This window comes from Ascaphus truei, unplaced genomic scaffold, assembly GCF_040206685.1.
Source record: "Ascaphus truei isolate aAscTru1 unplaced genomic scaffold, aAscTru1.hap1 HAP1_SCAFFOLD_394, whole genome shotgun sequence".
Lineage (NCBI taxonomy): Eukaryota > Metazoa > Chordata > Amphibia > Anura > Ascaphidae > Ascaphus > Ascaphus truei.
The window spans coordinates 298,312-321,953 of record NW_027456724.1 but is presented as its reverse complement, the minus strand read 5'-3'; the positions used below and the strand labels follow the sequence as shown (position 1 = coordinate 321,953).

At 49.3% G+C, this 23,642-nt stretch overlaps 1 protein-coding gene across 1 annotated transcript in view; it reads left to right on the top strand.

Annotated features, from left to right (window-relative positions):
• LOC142483923 (cell adhesion molecule CEACAM1-like) overlaps positions 1-23,642 on the top strand; it is a 100,782-nt gene that overhangs the window by 27,953 nt on the left and 49,187 nt on the right. The window contains exon 5 of the mRNA XM_075583846.1: positions 7,271-7,624. Coding sequence (XP_075439961.1) covers positions 7,271-7,624 — 354 coding nt within the window. The remainder of the gene's footprint in view (positions 1-7,270; positions 7,625-23,642) is intronic.

The window sequence follows — 23,642 nt, the reverse complement described above, 5'->3', positions numbered from 1 at the left end:
AACCAGGGAGAAGGAGCGGCTCAGTGAGACACTGACTGGCACTGAGTGTGAAGCAGGGGAACCTGGGAGAAGGAGCGGCTCAGTGAGTAACGACACTGACTGGCACTGAGTGTGAAGCAGGGGAACCTGGGAGAAGGAGCGGCTCAGTGAGTAAAGACACTGACTGGCACTGAGTGTGAAGCAGGGGAACCTGGGAGAAGAAGCGGCTCAGTGAGTAACGACACTGACTGGCACTGAGTGTGAAGCAGGGGAACCTGGGAGAAGGAGCGGCTCAGTGAGTAAAGACACTGACTGGCACTGAGTGTGAAGCAGGGGAAGGAGCGGCTCAGTGAGTAAAGACACTGACTGGCACTGAGTGTGAAGCAGGGGAACCTGGGAGAAGGAGCGGCTCAGAGAGTAAAGACACTGACTGGCACTGAGTGTGAAGCAGGGGAAGGAGCGGCTCAGTGAGTAAAGACACTGACTGGCACTGAGTGTGAAGTAGGGGAACCTGGGAGAAGGAGCGGCTCAGTGAGTAAAGACACTGACTGGCACTGAGTGTGAAGCAGGGGAACCTGGGAGAAGGAGCGGCTCAGTGAGTAAAGACACTGACTGGCACTGAGTGTGAAGCAGGGGAACCTGGGAGAAGGAGCAGCTCAGTGAGTAACGACACTGACTGGCACTGAGTGTGAAGCAGGGGAACCCAGGAGAAGGAGTGGCTCAGTGAGTAACGACACTGACTGGCACTGAGTGTGAAGCAGGGGAACCTGGGAGAAGGAGCGGCTCAGAGAGTAAAGACACTGACTGGCACTGAGTGTGAAGCAGGGGAACCTGGGAGAAGAAGCGGCTCAGTGAGTAACGACACTGACTGGCACTGAGTGTGAAGCAGGGGAACCTGGGAGAAGGAGCGGCTCAGTGAGTAAAGACACTGACTGGCACTGAGTGTGAAGCAGGGGAAGGAGCGGCTCAGTGAGTAAAGACACTGACTGGCACTGAGTGTGAAGCAGGGGAACCTGGGAGAAGGAGCGGCTCAGAGAGTAAAGACACTGACTGGCACTGAGTGTGAAGCAGGGGAAGGAGCGGCTCAGTGAGTAAAGACACTGACTGGCACTGAGTGTGAAGTAGGGGAACCTGGGAGAAGGAGCGGCTCAGTGAGTAAAGACACTGACTGGCACTGAGTGTGAAGCAGGGGAACCTGGGAGAAGGAGCGGCTCAGTGAGTAAAGACACTGACTGGCACTGAGTGTGAAGCAGGGGAACCTGGGAGAAGGAGCAGCTCAGTGAGTAACGACACTGACTGGCACTGAGTGTGAAGCAGGGGAACCCAGGAGAAGGAGTGGCTCAGTGAGTAACGACACTGACTGGCACTGAGTGTGAAGCAGGGGAACCTGGGAGAAGGAGCGGCTCAGAGAGTAAAGACACTGACTGGCACTGAGTGTGAAGCAGGGGAAGGAGCGGCTCAGTGAGTAAAGACACTGACTGGCACTGAGTGTGAAGCAGGGGAACCTGGGAGAAGGAGCGGCTCAGTGAGTAAAGACACTGACTGGCACTGAGTGTGAAGCAGGGGAACCTGGGAGAAGGAGCGGCTCAGTGAGTAAAGACACTGACTGGCACTGAGTGTGAAGCAGGGGAACCTGGGAGAAGGAGCGGCTCAGTAAGTAAAGACACTGACTGGCACCGAGTGTGAAGCAGGGGAACCCAGGAGAAGGAGTGGCTCAGTGAGTAAAGACACTGACTGGCACTGAGTGTGAAGCAGGGGAGCCTGGGAGAAAGAGCGGCTCAGTGAGTAAAGACACTGACTGGCACTGAGTGTGAAGCAGGGGAACCTGGGAGAAGCAGCGGCTCAGTGAGTAAAGATACTGACTGGCACTGAGTGTGAAGCAGGGGAACCTGGGAGAAGGAGCAGCTCAGTGAGTAACAACACTGACTGGCACTGAGTGTGAAGCAGGGGAACCTGGGAGAAGGAGCGGCTCAGTGAGTAAAGACACTGACTGGCACTGAGTGTGAAGCAGGGGAATCTGGGAGAAGGAGCGGCTCAGTGAGTAAAGACACTGACTGGCACTGAGTGTGAAGCAGGGGAACCTGGGAGAAGGAACGGCTCAGTGAGTAAAGACACTGACTGGCACTGAGTGTGAAGCAGGGGAACCTGGGAGAAGGAACGGCTCAGTGAGTAAAGACACTGACTGGCACTGAGTGTGAAGCAGGGGAACCTGGGAGAAGGAGCGGCTCAGTGAGTAAAGACACTGACTGGCACTGAGTGTGAAGCAGGGGAACCTGGGAGAAGCAGCTGCTCAGTGAGTAAAGACACTGACTGGCACTGAGTGTGAAGCAGGGGAACCTGGGAGAAGGAGCGGCTCAGTGAGTAACGACACTGACTGGCACTGAGTGTGAAGCAGGGGAACCTGGGAGACGGAGCGGCTCAGTGAGTAAAGACACTGACTGGCACTGAGTGTGAAGCAGGGGAACCTGGGAGAAGGAGCGGCTCAGTGAGTAACGACACTGACTGGCACTGAGTGTGAAGCAGGGGAACCTGGGAGAAGGAGCGGCTCAGTGAGTAAAGACACTGACTGGCACTGAGTGTGAAGCAGGGGAACCTGGGAGAAGCAGCGGCTCAGTGAGTAAAGACACTGACTGGCACTGAGTGTGAAGCAGGGGAACCTGGGAGAAGCAGCGGCTCAGTGAGTAAAGACACTGACTGGCACTGAGTGTGAAGCAGGGGAGCCTGGGAGAAGGAGCGGCTCAGTGAGTAAAGACACTGACTGGCACTGAGTGTGAAGCAGGGGAGCCTGGGAGAAGGAGCGGCTCAGTGAGTAAAGACACTGACTGGCACTGAGTGTGAAGCAGGGGAACCTGGGAGAAGCAGCGGCTCAGTGAGTAAAGACACTGACTGGCACTGAGTGTGAAGCAGGGGAGCCTGGGAGAAGGATCGGCTCAGTGAGTAAAGACACTGACTGGCACTGAGTGTGAAGCAGGGGAACCTGGGAGAAGGAGCGACTCAGTGAGTAAAGACACTGACTGGCACTGAGTGTGAAGCAGGGGAACCTGGGAGAAGGAGCGACTCAGTGAGTAAAGACACTGACTGGCACTGAGTGTGAAGCAGGGGAACCTGGGAGAAGGAGCGGCTCAGTGAGTAAAGACACTGACTGGCACTGAGAGTGAAGCAGGGGAACCTGGGAGAAGGAGCGGCTCAGTGAGTAAAGACACTGACTGGCACTGAGTGTGAAGCAGGGGAACCTGGGAGAAGGAGCGGCTCAGTGAGTAAAGACACTGACTGGCACTGAGTGTGAAGCAGGGGAACCTGGGAGAAGGAGCGGCTCAGTTAGTAACGACACTGACTGGCACTGAGTGTGAAGCAGGGGAACCTGGGAGAAGGAGCGGCTCAGTGAGTAAAGACACTGACTGGCACTGAGTGTGAAGCAGGGGAGCCTGGGAGAAGGAGCGGCTCAGTGAGTAAAGACACTGACTGGCACTGAGTGTGAAGCAGGGGAACCTGGGAGAAGGAGCGGCTCAGTGAGTAAAGACACTGACTGGCACTGAGTGTAAAGCAGGGGAGCCTGGGAGAAGCAGCGGCTCAGTGAGTAAAGACACTGACTGGCACTGAGTGTGAAGCAGGAGAACCTGGTTCAATTCCCGGTGTCGGCTCCTTGTGACCTTGGGCAAGTCACTTTCGGGCCTATGCAGAGAGCAGCGGTAACGGATATATCGGCATTTTTTGGCGCAATATGCATATAGAAAGGCAGGAAATGGCGAGTAGAGAAAAAAGCGCCATTTTTTTTTTCTTTGTAAATCTCGCCGCGCGGCTGGCGAGAACCTAAATCTCGCCAGTTTTTAAAAGGTCCCTATTCAGAAAGGCATGATCGCCATCTAGCGGCTGTTCGCGCCAATAAAATGGCGCGATATTCAACAATTAGCTCCGCCAACAAAAGTTGGCAAGAAGCTGGAGCTCGGCGGCCAGAGGGAAAATAAAAATAAAAAAACGCGTTTTTTTTTAAAAACGTTTAAACAGCGCGCATCTCTCCCTTTCAAACTCGCCACACTCATACATGATATTAATAGAAGATTTCGGACCTTTCTGCATTCAGAGAAAAAAACACGCCATTAAATGTACAATTTATTACCCTCGCCAATTATTTACAGCGCTGCTCTCTGCATAGTCCCCTTTATCTCCCTGTGCCTCAGGCACCAAAATCATAGATTGTAAGCTCCACGGGGCAGGGACCTGTGCCTGCAAAATGTCTCTGTAACGCGCTACGTAAAACTAGCAGCGCTATACAAGAACACGCTTTTATTATTATTATTATACTCTGCCAATCTACTTCTGGATTCCTGTAATATTCTGCTAACAGGTCCCCTCCCTGTGCGATGTTGATGAGCTCCAGGCGGAGAAAGGATTCTGATAGCTGGAGAGGGCAGAACGTAGTCAGGAAAACCAGGAACCAAGCGCATTCAAACAAGCAACAAGCGGATCATATTGGTCCGCTGGATACAAAGGCACGAGCACAGGAAGCAGGAACTAGCTGGTTAAATAGCAACTCAGGAGGTCTGTTCACAAGGCTGGTTCAGCACAGGTGTGGGAAGCAGGAATAGCAGAAACTCAAAAGCACACTGAGGCAGTGGGACTATCCATGTGATCCTCACCAGCCCGACACCCGGCCTCACAACTTACCCCCCTGCAATGTATCCCAAATTCTGCCTCTCCCTCCTCTGCCACCCCCTCCTCTGCCTCTCTCTTCTCTGTCTCTCTCTTCTCTGTCTCTCTCTTCTCTGTCTCTCCCTTCTCTGTCTCTCCCTTCTCTTTTCTCTCTCACTCCCTTCTCCCTCACTCTTCTCTCACTCCCTTCACTTTTACTCCCTTCTCTGTCACTCCCCTCTCCCTTCTCTGTCTCTCCCTCCTCTGTGTCTCCCTTCTCTGTGTCTCCCTTCTCTGTGTCTCCCTTCTCTGTGTCTCCCTTCTCTGTCTCTCCCTTCTCTGTCACTTCCTCCTCTGTCTCTCCCTTCTCTGTGTCTCCCTTCTCTGTCTCTCCCTTCTCTGTCTCTCCCTCCTCTGCCTCTCCCTTCTCTGTCTCTCCCTTCTCTGTGTCTCCCTTCTCTGTCTCTCCCTTCTCTGTCTCTCCCTTCTCTGTCTCTCCCTTCTCTGTCTCTCCCTTCTCTGTCTCTCCCTTCTCTGTCTCTCCCTTCTCTGTCTCTCCCTTCTCTGTCCCTCCCTTCTCTGTCTCTCCCTTCTCTGTCTCTCTCTTCTCTGTCTCTCCCTTCTCTGTCTCTCCCTTCTCTGTCTCTCCCTTCTCTGTCTCTCCCTTCTCTGTGTCTCCCTTCTCTGTCTCTCCCTTCTCTGTCTCTCCCTTCTCTGTCCCTCCCTTCTCTGTCTCTCCCTTCTCTGTCACTCCCTTCTCTGTCTCTCCCTTCTCTGCCTCTCCCTTCTCTGTCCCTCCCTTCTCTGTCCCTCCCTTCTCTGTCTCTCCCTTCTCTGCCCCTCCCTTCTCTGTCTCTCCCTTCTCTGTCCCTCCCTTCTCTGTCTCTCCCTTCTCTGTCTCTCCCTTCTCTGTCTCTCTCTTCGCTGTCTCTCCCTTCTCTGTCTCTCCCTTCTCTGTCCCTCCCTTCTCTGTGTCTCCCTTCTCTGTCTCTCCCTTCTCTGTCTCTCTCTTCTCTGTCTCTCTCTTCTCTGTCTCTCTCTTCTCTGTCTCTCTCACTCCCTTGTCTCTCACTCCCTTCTCTGTCACTCCCGTCTCTCTTCTCTGTCACTTCCTCCTCTGTCTCTCTCACTCCCTTCTCTGTCTCTCTCTTCTCTGTCTCTCTCTTCTCTGTCTCTCTCTTCTCTCTCACTCCCTTCTCTGTCACTCCCTTCTCTGTCTCTCCCTTCTCTGTCTCTCCCTTCTCTGTCACTCCCTTCTCTGTCTCTCCCTTCTCCGTCACTCCCTTCTCTGTCACTTCCTTCTCTGTCTCTCTCTTCCCTCTCACTCCCTTCTCTGTCACTCCCTTCTCTTTTCTCTCTCACTCCCTTCTCTGGTTCTCTCCTCTCACTCCCTTCTCCCTCACTCTTCTCTCACTCCCTTCACTTTTCTCCCTTCTCTGTCACTCCCTTCTCCCTTCTCTGTCACTCCCTTCTCCGTTACTCCCTTCTGTCCTTTCTCCGTCTCTCCCTTGTCTGTTTCTCTCTTCTCTGTCACTCCCTTCTGTCACTCCCTTCTCCCTTATCTCTTCTCTCCCTCCTCCCTTCTCTTCTCTCCCTGTGCAAGATTCATTTACTTTATTTATGCTGCTTAATGTTGTATTTTAATTGGGTAAATGCACTATTATCCATATCTGGATCATAGTAATTTTGACCATTATTGTACTGTATGTGTTAGGGGGGGGTTTAGGGGGGTGTATTTATTCAAAAGTATTTATGTATTTTTGGGGGGCGCAGGATTGGTACCGCAGGCCCCTCGTGGGGACCACCGCCGGATTATAGTATCATTCCTGTGCATAAAAACAAATGAAGCTATTTGATGTATGTTAGGGGGTATAGGGGCTGTTGGGGGTATAGGGGCTGTTGGGGGTATAGGGGTTGTTGGGGGTATAGGGGTTGTTGGGTGTGTTGTATACTACAATGTTTATTGGGGGCAATTGTCCCCAATAAACATGCTATTGTGCCTTAACCCCTTCATTGCCTTAGCGGATAGCCGCATGGATAATGAAGCAGCATGAATGTATTTTTTTGTCTCCTGAGCTGAACCGCGTTGATTTCTGGCTCAGGGACCCCCTGCTTCCCGAGTTACAGGCCCCGGTATAGGGCATCGAGTGCCAGTGTCGCCGCCATTTTTATTGCATCCACGTCATGTGACGTGCGACATGTAAACAATGGAGATTCCGGCACCCCATATCTTGGCCTGTATCCCAGGAAGTAGGGGGTCCCCGAGGCTGAAACCAATGCGTTTCAGCTCAGGAGACGCCCTGCGCATGTACACTAGTATTATAATGTGTATTTATACTGTACGATCACCTGTAAGAGCCGTGCATGGAGACGCAGCGTCTCACAGTGCTTACAGACGGCTTTTTTTTCTCTCAGATATCGCGCTTTACAAGTTTAAGCACGATAGCAGCGGGGAACAGCTCGCGTGATCGGGCATATGTTCTGCCGCACGCACCACATTGCGCTGAACTTTTTAACGGCCGAGCAGAAAAAATTCCCAATTGGGCATAAAAGCTCACTGCTTAGTGCATAGCCCCCTTGGTCTTTAACTGTGGTACCCGATGTAATGAATTGTGGGGTCACATAAGGTCACTGAACCTCAGTCTTCCTCTTACCTCCTCAGATACCCCCCAATCTGCAGGGTTCAAGAATTCTAGCCAGGTCACAGGGACACTGGGAAAGAGCGTCATTCTGACTGTTACTCTGACCAACGGCAGAGCTGTTCTCCCCCTCCAACTACCGGCTTCCATTCCAACACCCCAAATCCTCCCGGCAAACTTCACCTGGTCCCGGCTCACCCCGGAGCCCTCCCCCCTCCCCTCGGGGGGGGATTTCACTGTGGAGTCCATTGATTATGGGTCACGTGTGGTGGTGTCTCCAGTGACGGAGTCGGTAGCTGGAAGATATCAGTGCCGAGCGGAGAACCTGATGGGAAGCACAAGCTTCATCTTCATACTCAATGTGATAGCAGAGAAAGGTGAGACCCCCATACACAGAGACACAGGCGAGACTCCCATACACAGAGACACAGGCGAGACCCCCATACATAATCAGGAGAAACTCCCCAAACACAGAGACACAGGCGAGACCCCCATACATAATCAGGAGAAACTCCCCAAACACAGACACACAGACGAGACCCCCATACACAGATACACAGGAGAGACCCCCCCCCCCATACACAGAGACAGGAGAGACCCCCATAAATAGAGACACAAGAGAGACGGCCATACACAGAGATACAGGAGAGACCCCCATAAACAGAGTGACAGGAGAGACCCCCATACACAGAGACACGGGAGACCAGCACTTTTAACACCAAATTACCCGGATCATTTAATTTAGCAAAGCAAGAGATAAAATAAATAGTGATTTATTTACAGAATTAACACACACATTGGTTTACAATTACACTCAAAATTACACTTACTGGGACGGGGCAAACGAAAAATCTGGTTCCGAAAACAAAATCTTTGGAAATAGAGTCTCTGGGCACAATGTCCCAGGAGCGGGAGTTGTGCGCAAATAGAGCTGGAAACCGTCTTTGAACAGTGGCGCTGCTCGCAACCGCTGTTACTCCGCTGGAGCTGCTTCCTTCGTTCTGCCGCTGTGGTATTGGTTCTGAAACACTTAGTTCTTACGAACTCTTGACTTTGGTTTCGATGGTATAAAGTCTTAAAATGAATCCTAGTTGAATGTTGTTACATGATGAATCTTAGGTGGAACTGGTTCCCGATGGGCTGCAGGGTTTCTTATGCACTAAACAGTCCTATACTTAACCCGTGCAGCCAATCCACTCCGTGGGAATAATATTCCCCACCTATCAAGGAGTTGCCAATACTTTGCAAAACCTGGCAGAGGGCTTCTTAGTTTGCTAAGGGCATGCGCGAACCTCGCACCTTTACCACTTAGCATACCAGACCCGCCCCCTTATCTGGCGACATTTTGTCTGAGCTGGCTGGATATCTGGCCCATTTGCCCGGACATTACTAATATGGGGGATAATTGAATTACCCCTCCCACTTAATACTCTGGGGAGTGGGAGCCTTTCACTACGGACTTTTCCCAGACATCCTGGCATCGAGCCAGCGGGATGCTTTAGAAGTCCAGGGCTGAATATGCGCCGTTACCTTGCAGGAGGTTCCTGCCATACGTTTCTAAACGACAGTACTTACAAATTAAGCATTTCCTCTGTCTCTGCCGATTCAAAGGAAAATCCCAATATGCCTAACATAATTCATCAATTTTTATATAATTCTATAAAAATTGTGCGATATGATATTTCCTGATTTTACCCGAACAGCAAATCTCACGGCGCTAGGAGCTTCCTAGCCAAAGTTAGCAAAGAGCCTCCTGCTTTGCTGCGAGCTGCTGGGTTTTAAAACCATTTTTCCTTTCACGCGCTTGCACGAAAACACTGCCACAGTTACACACATAATCTTAAACATGACTTTACTCTGAACCCCCTGGTTTTGGGGTTCTCCGGCATATACCGGGTGTAGGAGATGTGTGCAGAGGTATGCAATGGAGACCGTTTTTAAGGTGAAATTAAAATAAGGCTTTTATTGCGCCTGTCCCTTTTAACACAGCAAAACATATGAAAACAACAAACGCCTAGACCTGTTTAAGGGCTAACTTACTTCCCCAGTCCCTTTCTCCAGGGCTGGAGGGATAATCCCATTACCACCATATTCCCCAAAGTCTCAAGAGATACCTTAAAGCAGATGGCCCTTCATGTCAGTCTCTGGTAGGTTCCTGGGTCCCCTGTGTCCAGGAATATATGTATTTGGGTGTCTTGATCTCAGCAGTCACTTTCTGCGCAATACCTCTTTCCTTTTGTCAGCACCCTTGTGTACTGAGGAAAATCTCCTTCCTGTTTCTGGGAACAGGCTTTTTCTAACAAACCTCTAATCAGCCAGGTGACGTTGGTTACCTGCTGGATCCAATTAACCAACACACTGCTGGATTAGTGGCATATTCTGAACAGGGATAAGTTCCCTGTTACATACCTCCCCTGTTTGTGGGAAGCTCGGGTTTACCACGGCCAAAGCCCATCCTTCCACTCTCATTCGAGATCTTTCTGTGACTTGAATGAGAGTGGATGGAGGAAGAGAACCCTCAATCCCGCTGGGATCGGAGCCCTTTCTCCAGTTTATTTGTGTCTCCTCCCAAAGGTGCTTGAGATCAGCACTCCTCAGTCGCTCGAGGAGGACTTTTCCCAAGTATTGTCTTCTTTCTGAATGCAAGGTCATGAGATTTCCCTTGCATCAGGCACTCCTCTTTTTGTAGATAAACTGTATGGCGACAGTTGTAGAGCAGTTAGGACTAGCCCTTTGAGTTTTCCGCCTTTGAAGCGGTCTTTCTGCACTTCCTCCACTCAACGGAGTCGCCAGTTCAGCTTCTTTGGGACTGAGTTGCACCTCCACCTCCCTTTCCAGAGAACGTCCTATCTTTTCAGCTTCCTCAGCTAAGGATTCTTCTGGCTTAGATTCTGCACTCCTACCTCTGCTTGTTGCCTGTTGGGCGGTTGCAGGTTTGGCTAGTGCTTTCTTAGGTGGCTCAAACTTCGTAATCTTTTTTTGAAGGTGAGTGGTGTCCCCAGCTCTCACTGTACCCTTGTCCTCACGGGCCTTAGTTACTGTGGGATACTGATGCTTGGACAGAGCCAATACCCTTTCCCGTATTGGAGGCATCTGTAAGTTACTGGTCTGCAGAGTCTCACTCTGTTTCTTGAGTGTTTTCTGCCATTTCTCCTTTCAGGGTCTTTATTTCTTCCCTGTGCTTTCTCCGAGCTTGCTTCCACCTATCATTCTTTATTTTGTGGAGCACTGTGAGCTTCTTCGCTTGGGCCGTAGATACTCGTCTCAGTTTCTGGACCTTTTTGCGCGCCCTCTTGTACCGAGTCACCTGGCCTCTAAGCTTAGCCTCTAGCGATGCTTTGGTGATGCTCAGAGTAGCCTTCAGTTTCTCATGCTGCTTTGCGAGGACACACTGGGTAATCAGACGTTCCTGAGCACTTGTATTTCCTTAGCAGCCTGCAGATTTCCTTTCTCGAGGTGCGTACGCAGACCTTGCAGTTGTATTTCCTTAGCAGCTGCAGATTGTCTTCCTGCAGGGTTCGCTGCCTCTCCTCGGCCTTCTCGAGGTGCGTACGCAGACCTTGCAGTTGTATTTCCTTAGCAGCCTGCAGATTTTCTTCCTGCAGGGTTCGCTGCCTCTCCTCGGCCTTCTCGAGGTGCGTACGCAGACCTTGCAGTTGTATTTCCTTAGCAGCTGCAGATTGTCTTCCTGCAGGGTTCGCTGCCTCTCCTCGGCCTTCTCGAGGTGCGTACGCAGACCTTGCAGTTGTATTTCCTTAGCAGCTGCAGATTGTCTTCCTGCAGGGTTCGCTGCCTCTCCTCGGCCTTCTCGAGGTGCGTACGCAGACCTTGCAGTTGTATTTCCTTAGCAGCTGCAGATTGTCTTCCTGCAGGGTTCGCTGCCTCTCCTCGGCCTTCTCGAGGTGCGTACGCAGACCTTGCAGTTGTATTTCCTTAGCAGCTGCAGATTGTCTTCCTGCAGGGTTCGCTGCCTCTCCTCGGCCTTCTCGAGGTGCGTACGCAGACATTGCAGTTGGTTCTGCAGTCGGTGCTCTGCTTCAAACTTCTCATCCTCCAAAAGTTTCTTTATTTTTGCAAGCTCCTGCAGCTTTTCATTCTTTTCATTGACGTGGTTTGTCAACTCCGAATTTTCTTCTTTCAGTCTTAAATTGTCTCTTTTTGCAGTCTGTAATATTCAGGGCCTCCATGTATCCGTCCTTCCATTTACGCACTTCTGCTTTGAGACTCCTGGTCTCCTGGCGTGAGACTTCCATCTCTAGGTTGAGGGTCTGAAGCTCCTTCTGAGAGACTTTGAGATCCATATTAAGACTGAGGATAGTTTTTTGAGAGATGTCTAGTTCCTTAGTGAGACTGTGAAGTTCCTTTTTAGAGACTTCCAGTTCTGTGCGACAACTGCTGATCTCTTGGTGTGAGGCATCGAGTGCTATGCGGAGAGTATGAACCTCTTTCTGGGATATGTCCACCTCTGTCTGGACACTGTTGACCTCCTGGTGTGAGGCATTCAGTTCTATGCGGAGAGTGTGCACCTCATTCTGAGAGACTTCCACCTCTCTATGGCACTTGCGAACCTCTTGCTGAAAGACTGTAATCTCTTTCAGTGCCTCCTCATATTTCTGCTTCAGATTAGCAATCAGTCTATCAGATTTGCTCTGTTTTCCATCCATGGCGGTAATAGTAGCGTTTGCTGTATCTAGATCTGTCCTTAGATCCTCCATGTCGGTCCCGCATTCAGAGTACATTGCGAGAACAGTCTTCTGTAACTCAGCATTATCTTCCCTCTCCAGTTTCAATTGTACCTGGAGTAGATCACAGTCATGCCTGGCAATTTTCAGGGCGTCTTCAGGGCTGGTCAAGGGATCGTCACTCATTGGTTCTGGCTCCACTTCCCTGGGATGGTTGGTTGAGGGTTTCTCACTATTAGCACCGGACAGACACTTCTTTGGGGTACACGACTTCTGCCTTGGGCCCTCTGGATATTCGGTCATCCGCGGGACGAATTCTCAATTTTCTGTAGGCTGCAGGGCAACTCGGACCCCCTTTTCCTCCGCAGGATCTGCAGATGTGTCTGTTCCTTCCACGGTAAGTGAAGACCCTTTTTTCGTTTTCTTTTTCCGCCTTTTTGTTTTTGACGACTCCGTCCCATCAGGTATACTGGGGTCTCCGTCTTTATTTGAAATTTCAGCAGCTTCACTGTATCCGCCATGTTTTCCTTGCAGGTGCGTTAGGTGGCGTAAATATTCAGCGATCTGCTGTTCCCGCTCCTGACGATCACATTCGTCATCATACAGAGCGGTCTTTTTGGTTCATACCGAGTTCAGGCACCCCCATCATTCTTGGGGTGTTCTGTGGGTGTGATTCGGTTCGGGTCCCCGTAAGAGATGTCTTCCTCCTTATCGGACTGGAAGGGCCACTCTTCCATGGGGTAGGGTTCATTACAGGAACGCCGCATCTTGTCCTCCATTTTGGGGCTATCAGGTGTATTTTTCTTCCTTACCTCTGGAGGTGCTATTGCAACTGTTATCACTGTATTTGTTAGAACCCCAAATTGTGGTAGTCCTACAGGTGGGCCTATTTTGCTTGTAGAGGTCGTAGCTCTCACAGGCATCTCTGTAGACTTTTTTTCCCCCTTGGGTAAGTTTTACAATATTAGCAGTGCTGTGCATGCATTCACTCTCATCGTCTGAATAAGGCCTGAAGGGACACTGCTCCGTGTGGTGGGGTTCATTACACCAGGAACACATTATCTTCCCCATTTTTGCAGAGTCTGTATTTGACTTCAGCTGGGTGGCCATTTTAAATTATCAGAATCAGTACCTTGCGTCGGTCACCGTCTGTAAAAGTTTCCCTGCTTCAGCACAGTCTTGCATCAATATTCACACTTTTCTGCATATACTCCATTCACAGCTGGTAGTCCTATGCGGTGTGGCAGCCTTTACTTCCAGAATCAGTACCGCTTGTGGGTCACTGTCTGTATTCACTGCTTCAGCGCAATTTTTTTTTTAAAGAAAACAATAAACAAAGCCTAGCTTCTTTGGAGCGCTAACTCACTTCTTGAATCCTGACTACGGCTGGAAGGCAAAGCCCCTTTTTCAACAACCATATTACACATTATTGTGATAGGCAAGTAAGGTTTACCTGCTTCAGCAGTCTCTCTCTCTCTCCTCTTGGAATTGGGGAAAAGAGTCCATCTGTGGTATTGTGGCTTTCTTCAGTGCAGTGTAGATTTCCTGCCTGGATGTGTATCCCTTTAATTCTGGTCCCTGCTGCATGCGATTCTTTGCTTTGTTGCTCAGGCTCTTTGCAGAAACTATATGCAGGAAAATAAGCACAACATTTTTCACAGGCAGTCTCCGGGGCCCCTTTGAACTTCAAGGGCCACCTCTCATCCCACTTCTGACACCATATGTAAGATATGTGTGCAGAGGTATGCAATGGAGACCGTTTTTAAGGTGAAATTAAAATAAGGCTTTATTGCGCCTGTCCCTTTAACACAGCAAAACATGTGAAAACAACAAACGCCTATTCCTGTTTAAGGGCTAAATTACTTCCCCAGTCCCTTTCTCCAGGGCTGGAGGGATAATCCCATTACCACCCTATTCCCCAAAGGCTCAAGAGATACCTTAAAGCAGATGGCCCTTCATGTCAGTCTCTGGTAGGTTCCTGGGTCCCCTGTGTCCAAGAATATATGTATTTGGGTGTCTTGATCTCAGCAGAGCCTTTCTGCTCAAGACCTCTTTCCTCTTGTCAGCACCCTTGTGTACTGAGGAAAATCTCCCTCCTGTTTCTGGGAACAGGCTTTTTCTAACAAACCTCTAATCAGACAGGTGAAGTTGGTTAACTGCTGGATCCAATTAACCAACACACTGCTGGATTGGTGCAGAAACAAAAAAAAAAACAGCGCAAAAAAAACTCATAGTGTAGTAAATGTTAAAAGTATTTATGGCTTAAAGGTGAGTATTGCATGTACATCAAAAATGAAAATTAACAGCAGGACATGTTAGGGACATGTTACCACTCGACGAACTGCAACACTGGAACATGCCGTGACAGCTTAGGTCTCTCTCCTCCAGTAGTAAGGGCCAGATGAGTGCTTTCTCCACTCCTGTTTGGAGTTCTCACTGCGTAGTGAGGATATGGCCGCCGCTGCTGTAGAGAGGAGGATTCCTCTTGCTGGTTCCAGGTTACTGCACGTGTGTCAGTGACGTCATCAGTTTGCGTCGTCCAGAAGTTCAAGGTCGCATCGCGTCTTTAGGCAAGGCAGCCAAGTAAATTGTCCTGAACAAAGTCAATGCAGGTATACAGATTAATACTCACAAAACAGTGTTTCTGCCATGATTGGGTTGCAAAGCTGACATTTTACAATTCCCCAATATGTCTCAGGGGCACCCAGCCGGGCCAAATACCTTTAATAATGGCCTGGGTACCCCTTCACCATCACAACCCCCATACACAGAGACACAGGAGAGGCCCTGTAACAGGGGAGTAATCCCTGTTCAAGTAATGTGCCTTTAATCTAGCAGTGTGGTGGTTAACTGCTGGTAGTCAATTAATAAACACCACCTGCCTGATTTAGATTGCTTACAAAAGCCTGTCTGTTGAGACAGGAAGTGTCTCCTTAGCTCATACCTGAGCTTTGGAGAGAGAGGAGAGATTGTCTTTACTCTCACAACCTGTCTTGAGCTCTGCCAGAAGACACAGCATAGCTGCCTTCAAGACACAGGGAAAACTTCTAAACTTGAATGCTGACACACCCTGAAGGAAGGGAGCTGAACCAGGAACAGGGAAGATTTTCCTTCCAAGGAACAGATAAGACTTTCATTCTGAAGAGACTTTGTATGTCTGCTTATTTAATGCAATATGTTTTGGGGCTGGGAGACATGCTTATCTAGGGCAGTTGTGAACTACATAGTGTTTCACTAGAAATACTCCCAAATGAATAGAAGCTTTGTTTACCCCTTGTTTGGATGGTTTCCTGATGTTGAGGAAACAGGCGCAATAAAAAGCATTCTTTAATTTCACAATAATCAGTCTCTCTTGCATACCTCTGTGAACGTCCATCTACATATGGTGTCAGAAGTGGGATGAGAGGTGTCTTTGAAGTTAAAAAGGACCGGAGATTTTTTATGTGAAATTTTTTTTTATGCTCTTTGCCTACAAACAGTCTGAGCAACTTAAAAAAAAAATAAAAAACTCTCAGGCAGCAGAGACCAGAGTTAAAGTGATACACACCACTGCACTGAAACCACAGATGGACTCTTTTCCCCAATCCCAAGAGGAGAGAGACTGCTGAAGCAGCTAAACCTTATTTGCCTATCACAAAGTGTAATATGGTCATTGAAATAGGGGTTTTGCCTTCCAGTCATAGTCAGGGTTCAAGAAGTGAGTCAGCCCTTAAAAAGGGATAGGTGTTTGTTGTTTTCAAAATTTTCGCTGACGCAGTGAATACAGATGGTGACCCACGAGCGGTTCTGATTTTGCAAAAAAAGGTTGCCACACCGCATAGGACTACCAGCTGTGAATGGAGTATATGCAGAAAAGTGTGAAAAATTGATGTAAGACTGTGCTGAAGCAGGGGAATTTTTAGCAAACAAATGCTGAGTGTAAAATTGCCCTAGAGGGGAAAAAGGGATTGCTGAACTGTGTAAAAGGTATTCCAAAGCCAATTGCTGAGTGTTGAGACACCCTGCCAGGAATGAAAGAAATAGTCCACTGCAAAGAATGTTTTTTTTTCTGCAAGTAAAAAAAAGTCTGCCTATATATATCTTGGGAGCAAAACAGACACCCAAAGTGTGAAGTGTGAATGCCATAATACCCAAAGATGAGACTGAAAATTACTGAACTCAAGCAGAAAACCAAATTCTGTTGCTGAAGCGGAGGAATTGCACCTTGCAAGTAAATGGTGTAAAGCAAACAGAAGTTTTTACCTAGCAACCACACATTCAGCATACCTAATGAGAGATTACACCTAGCAAGTAAATGGTGTAAAGCAAATAGACGTTTTTACCTAGCAACTGCACATCTTGTATACCTGATAAGAGAAAATGGATGCACAGTACTGCTGATATTGTAAAACTTACCCAAGAAAGAAAAGTCTACAGAGATGCCTGTGAGAGCTACGACCTCTACAAGCAAAATATGCCCATCTGTAGGACTACCACAATTGGGGGTTCTAGCAAATACAGTGGCAACAGCTGCAATAGCGCCTCCTGAGATCAGGAAGAAAATTACACCTGATAACCTAAAAATGGAGGACAAGATGCAGCGTTCCTGTAATGAACCCTACCCCACGGAAGAGTGGCCCTTCCAGTCCAATAAAGAGGAAGACATCTCTTACGGGGAACCCGAACCGAGTCACATCCACAAAACACCCCAAGAATGGTGGGGGTGCCTGAACTCGGCACGGACAGAAAAGACCGCCCTCTATGATGACGAATATGGTCGACAAGAGAAAGAGTGGGAGCAGAAGATCACCCAATATTTCTGTCAGCTAAAGCAACTGCAAGAAAAGCCTGGCGTATATAATGAAGCTGCTAAAGTATCAAATAAAGAAGGAGACCCCAGTATTCCTGATGGGACGGAGTCATCCAAAACAAAAAAGCGGAAAAAGAAAAGCGGTTCTTCACTTACCGTGGAAGGAACAGACACTTCCGCAGATCCTGTGGAGGAAAAGGGGGACCGAGTTGCCCTGCAGCCTAGAGAAAATGGAGAATTCGTCCCACGGTTAACCGAATATCCAGAGGGCCCAAGGCAGAAGTCGTGTACCCCAAAGAAGTGTCTGTCCGGTGCCAACAGTGAGAAACCCTCAACCAACCATCCCAGGGAAGTGGAGCCAGAACCAGTGAGTGACGATCCCTTGACCAACCCTGAAGATGCCCTGAAAAATGCCAGGCATGACTGTGATATGCTCCGTGAACAATTGAAACAAAAGGAAGATGGTTACACAGAGCTACAGAAAAATAACGTGAGGCTACAAAAATATGTGCTCACAATTTACTCTTTAGCCAGGACAGAATTGGACGATCTCAAGACTGAGCTAGATACTGCAAATGCTACTATTTCCACCATGGATGGAAAGCAGAGCCAATCTGATAAAATGGTGGCTACGCTAAAGCAGAAGTATGAGGAGGCACTGAAGCAGATGACAGTCTTCCAGCAAGAGGTTCACAGTCTTCTCATAGAGCTGAATGCCTCACAACAGGAGGTCAACAGTGTCCGGATAGAGGTGGACGTATCTCAGAAAGAGGTTCAGACACTCCGCAGAGCACTGGATGCCTCACATCATGAGACCAAAAGCTGCCACACAGACCTGGAAGTTTCCAGAAAGGAACTACACAGTCTCACTGAGGAGCTGGACATTTCTAAAGAAATGATTGCCAATCTTAATACAAATCTCCAAGTCTCCCAGAAGGAACTTCAGACCATCAACCTAGAGAAGGAAGTCTCACGCCAGGAGACTGTCAGTCTCAAAGCAGATGTGCGTAAATGGAAGAAGGACTGCAAAGAGGCCCTGAATAGTACAGAGACTGAAAAAGGAGAACATTTAAGATTACAAAGAAAAAACTTAAAACTCAAAGAAGAAAATTTTAATTTGACAAACGACGTCAAGGAAAAAAATGAAAAGCTGCACGAGCTTAAAGAAATAAATAGACTTTTGGAAGGTGAGAAGTTTGAAGCAGAGCACCGACTGCAGAACCAACGGCAAGGTCTGCGTACGCACCTCGAGAAGGCAGAGGAGAAGCAGCGAACTCTGTAGGATGACAATCTGCAGGCTGTTAAAGAAATTCAAGTGCTGCAGGAACGTCTGATGACCCAGTATGTCCCCGCAAAGCAGCATGAGAAACTGAAGGCTACCCTGAGCATCACCAAAGCATTGCTAGAGGCCAAGCTTAGAACCCAGGTGACGCGGAACAAGAGGGAGCACAAGAAGGTCCAGAAACTGAAACAAGTAACTGTGGCCCAAGCAAAGAAGTTCATAGTGCTTCACAATGCAATAAAAATGGGGAAGCAAGCTCAGAGAAAGCAAAGCATGCAGATAAATTCCCTGAGAAGAGACTTGCAAGACGCACTCAAAAAACAGGGATCTCTCGCGGATGAGATTACAGTCCTACAAGGACAAGTACTGACCCTGACTAAGCGTCAGTATCCCACAGCCTCAAAAACCCATGAAGACAAGGGTACAGTGAGAGCTGGGAATACCGCTCATCTGAAAGACAAGGTTGCAAAATTTGAACCACCTAAACAAGCACTAGCAAAACCTTCAGCCACCCAGCAGGCAACAAAAGAAGGTACATGTGCTGAATTAAAACCAGAAGAATCCTTAGCTGATGAAGCTGATAAGATGGGACATTCTCTGGAAGTGGGTGTGGAATTGCAACTTAATCTCAAAGAGGCTAAACTAGCAACCCCGTTGAGTGGGAAAAGGGCAGAGGGACAGCTTCAAGAGCGGAAAACTCAAAGGGCTGTTTTTAAACGCTCTGCAACTGCTGCCATACAGTATGCCTACAATAAGACGAGCATCCGACGCGAGGGAAATCTCATGACCGCGCACGTTGAAAAAAGACTATACTTGGAAAAAGTCCTCCTCGAGGGACTGAGGGGTTCTGATCTCAAACACCTTCAGGAGGAGACACGAATAAACTGAAGAAAGGGCTCCAATCCCAGCAGGAATGAGGGTTCTCTTCCTCCATCCACTCTCATTCAAGTCACAGAGATATCTAGAATGAGAGTGGAAGGATGGGCTTTGGCCGTGGCAAGCCCGAGCTTCCCACAAACAGGGGAGGTATGTAACAGGGGAGTAATTCCTATTCAAGTAATGTTCCTTTAATCTAGCAGTGTGGTGGTTAACTGCTGGTAGTCAATTAATAAACACCACCTGCCTGATTTAGATTGCTTACAAAAGCCTGTCTGTTGAGACAGGAAGTGTCTTCTTAGCTCATACCTGAGCTGAACTTTGGAGAGTGAGGAGAGATTGTCTTTACTCTCACAACCTGTCTTGAGCTCTGCCAGAAGACACAGCATAGCTGCCTTCAAGACACAGGAAAAACTTCTAAACCTGAATGCTGACACACCCTGAGGGAAGGGAGCTGAACCAGGAACAGAGAAGATTTTCCCTCCAAGGAACATATAAGACTTTCATTCTGAAGAGACTTCGTATATCTGCTTATTTCTATGCTATATGTTTTGGGGCTGGGAGACATGCTTATCTAGAGGAGTTGTGAACTGCATAGTGTTTCACTAGAAATACTCCCAAATGAATAGAAGCTTTGTTTACCCCTTGTTTGGATGGTTTCCTGATGTTGAGGAAACAGGCGCAATAAAAAGCTTTCTTTAATTTCACAATAATCAGTCTCTCTTGCATACCTCTGTGAACGTCCGTCTACAGGCCCCCAGACAGGTTTAAAACTCCTGCTAAAACAGACCTGTCTTCCAGGGTGCTGCAAACCCAGGAACCGACCAAAACACTGGCCTTCAACAAACACCCCTCCGAACCAGAGACTGACCTGAAGGGCCACCTGCTTTGAGGTACCTTTTGGGACATTGGCTTGCTAGACTGGTGAGGGGCTTTTCCTCCCAATCTTGCAGGTAGGGACTGGGGAAGTTAGTTAGACCTTACAAGGGTTGGGTGTTTGTTTCCTTTGGATGTTTGTGTTTGCTGTGCATTGTTTAAAGGGATGAGAGGTGGCCCTTGAATTTCAAAGGGGCCCCGGAGACGGCCTGTGATTTTTTTGTGGTTTTTCCTGTTTACATTTCCTGCAACAGTCTGAGCAACAAAGCAAAGGATCGCCTGCAGCAGAGACCAGAATTAAAGGGCTACACATCCAGGCAGGAAAACTGCACTGCACTGAAGGAAGCCACAATGCCACAGTGTGACTGGGGAGACTGCGATAGACGGTGACCCACATAAGGGACTGATGCTGTGACCAGAGTCTACCCCACCACTTGTGTGGAGAGGGGGGAAAAAACATGGGTTTTTAAAAATGGCCGCCCAGCTGAAGTCAAATACAGACTTTGCAAGAATGGGGAAGAAAATATGTTCCTGGTGTAAAGAGCCCAGCTAGACTTATTCGGAAGATGAGGATGATCCCTATGTGGCCCCAGAAAAATGGCAGCAGCCAGAGGAATATTTTTTTCACTGTGCTAAGGAAGTGCAGCAGCAGCAAGCAGTGCACTGGGGTCACAAGGAAGTGCAGCAGCAGCAAGCAGTGCGCTGGGGTCACAAGGAAGGTACAGAAGTTTTTCTTAGCAAGTGCACATCCAGTATCACTGATGAGAAAGAATGTGTGCACAGTACTGCTGATGTTTCAGAACATACCAAAGTAAAGAAGAAAAAGAAAAAGTCTACAGAGACGCCTGTGAGAGCTACAAACTCTGCAAGCAAAGTCTGCCCACCTGTAGGACTACCAGCTGGGGTTCTAGCGAATACAGTGACAACAGCTGCAATAGCACCTCCTGAGGTCAGGAAGGGAAATACACCTGACAGCCCCAAAATGGAGGACAAGATGTGGCGTTCCTGTAATGAACCTGACCCCATGGAAGAGTGGCCCGTCCGTCCTTTGAGGGTACGGATGTGACTGTGTTAGTTAGTTCGCACTTACACAGGAATAGGCGTTTGTTTCTTTTGTATATTTTTGATTAAAGGCACGGGCTAAATAAAGCCATGTTTTAAGTTCACCCACAACTGTCTCCATTAATGTACATCAATGCACACATCTCTTACAGACCCCCCCCCATACCAGGAGAGACCCCCATACACAGAGTGAGATAGGAGATACCCCCAAACACACACAGAGAGAGATAGAGACCCCCAAACAGAGAGCAAGTCAGGAGAGACTACACAAACTCCCTAACGCAACAAGATGAGACTCCCCCCTAATTATAGATATTGCAGAGACCCCCATATATAGAGACACAGGAGAGATCTCCATATACAGAGGGATGTGCAGGTTGACAGAGGCAAACCAATTGCCAACAAATGATCAGAGTTTAAATCCTGGTGCAGGCTAACCCATCAATGGTCCAGCTGAGGGCACAGACATAGTACAGCACAAAAGATGGAGGTGCACCGTTTGTTGCAAGAACATTGCTGAAGCTTTTCCTCCATGCTTGTAGCAGACATGATTACGTTTCAAGGATGCAGTCCCTGTCTCAGATAATTGCCCCCCGTGTAATGATTGTACCTTTGTGCAACTCCCTTAAATTCCCCTGGAGTACTCACCACCTGTGACCCATTACCAATCTATAAAGCAGAATAGCTGCAATACTTCTGCAGGAGACTGGAGACCCCCAAACACATACACATGAGACCCTCAAGTACAGAGACAGGAGAAACCCCCCAAACAGAGACACAGGAGAGACCCCCAAACACATACACATGAGACCCCCAAGTACAGAGACAGGAGAAACCCCCCAAACAGAGACACGGGAGAGACCCCAAGTACAGAGACAGGAGAGACCCCCAAACCCAGACAGGAGAGACCCCCAAACCCAGACAAGATAGACCCCCAAACCCAGACAGGTGAAACCACCAAACACAGAGAGAACCCCATGCACAGAGACAGGAGAGACCCCCAAACACAGAGAGAACCCCATGCACAGAGACAGGAGAGACCCCCAAACACAGAGAGAACCCCATGCACAGAGACAGGAGAGACCCCCAAACACAGAGAGAACCCCATGCACAGAGACAGGTGAGACCCCCAAACACAGAGAGAACCCCATGCACAGAGACAGGAGACACAAACAGACCGACGGGAGAGACACCCAAACCCAGAGAGACCCCAAACACAGACTGGAGAGACCCCAAGAACAGAAACACAGGAGAGACAGGAGACCCCCAAATAAAGAATGAGACCCCAAGAACCAAAATACCAATATACACAGAGACCAGAGACCCCCCAACAGAGTGACAGGAGAAACCTCCAAACACCGAGATCCAGGAGTGATCCCCAAATACAGAGATCCAGGAGTGATCCCCAAACACAGAGACAGGAGAGACCCCCAAACACAGAGACCCAGGAGAGACCCCCAAACACAGGGACCCAGGAGAGACCCCCAAACACAGAGACAGGAGAGAACCCAAAACACAGGGACCCAGGGGAGACCCCCAAACACAGGGACCCAGGAGAGACCCCCAAACACAGAGACCCAGGAGAGACCCCCAAACACAGAGACCCAGGAGAGACCCCCAAACACGGAGACAGGAGAGACCCCAAACACAGGGACCCAGGAGAGACCCCCAAACACAGAGACCCAGGAGAGACCCCCAAACACAGAGACCCAGGAGTGATCCCCAAACACAGAGATGGAAGAGATCCCCAAATACAGAGACCCAGGAGCGATCCCCAAACACAGAGACAGGAGTGATCCCCAAACACAGAGACACAGGAGTGATCCCCAAAAACAGAGCCACAGGAGAGACCCCCAAACACAGAGACAGGAGAGACCCCCAAACAGAGGCCCAGGAGAGACCCCCAAACACAGAGACCCAGGAGAGACCCCCAAACACAGGGACCCAGGAGTGATCACCAAACACAGAGACAGGAGAGACCCCCAAACACAGACAGGAGAGACCCCCAAACACAGAGACCCAGGAGAGACCCCCAAACACAGGGACAGGAGAGATCCCCAAACACAGAGACAGAAGAGACCCCCAAACACAGAGACGCAAGAGAGACCCCCAAACACAGAGGCCCAGGAGAGACCCCCAAACACAGAGACAGGAGAAACCCCCAAACACAGAGACCCAGGAGAGACCCCCAAACACAGGGACCCAGGAGAGACCCCCAAACACAGGGACCCAGGAGTGATCCCCAAACACAGAGACAGGAGAGATCCCCAAACACAGAGACCCAGGAGAGACCCCCAAACACAGAGACAGAAGAGACCCCCAAACACAGAGACCCAGGAGAGATCCCCAAACACACAGGAGATCCACAGACCGAAACAGGAGAAAACCCCAAACACAGAGTGAGACAGCAGACCCTCAAACACAGAGACCCAGGAGAGACCCCCAAACACAGGGACCCAAGAGATCCCCCTAAGCACAGAGAAACAGGAGAGACCCCCAAACACATGAGACCCATAAAACTGAGAAACACGAGACCCCTATTGTAATGGGTGCTCACCACAAACAGGAAGGCGCTGCGAGGCTGAGGTGGGGATGTTAGTAGCCACTGACCTACAACCGCGTTACCGCGCTGGGAGTGCAGAGTATGGGTCGTGTAACCGGGTCAGTGTAGGAGAGGTCAGGTTGGATGTGATACTCGCCATGGTCTGGGATTGGAGATGGTAGAATCGTCGTTATCCGAAGCCGGGGTCCAGAAGGAGAGATGGTGGGAGTCCGGAAGCAGGTCAAGGGTCAGAGAAGGCAAGGGTCCAGGTACAGCTGGGGTCAAG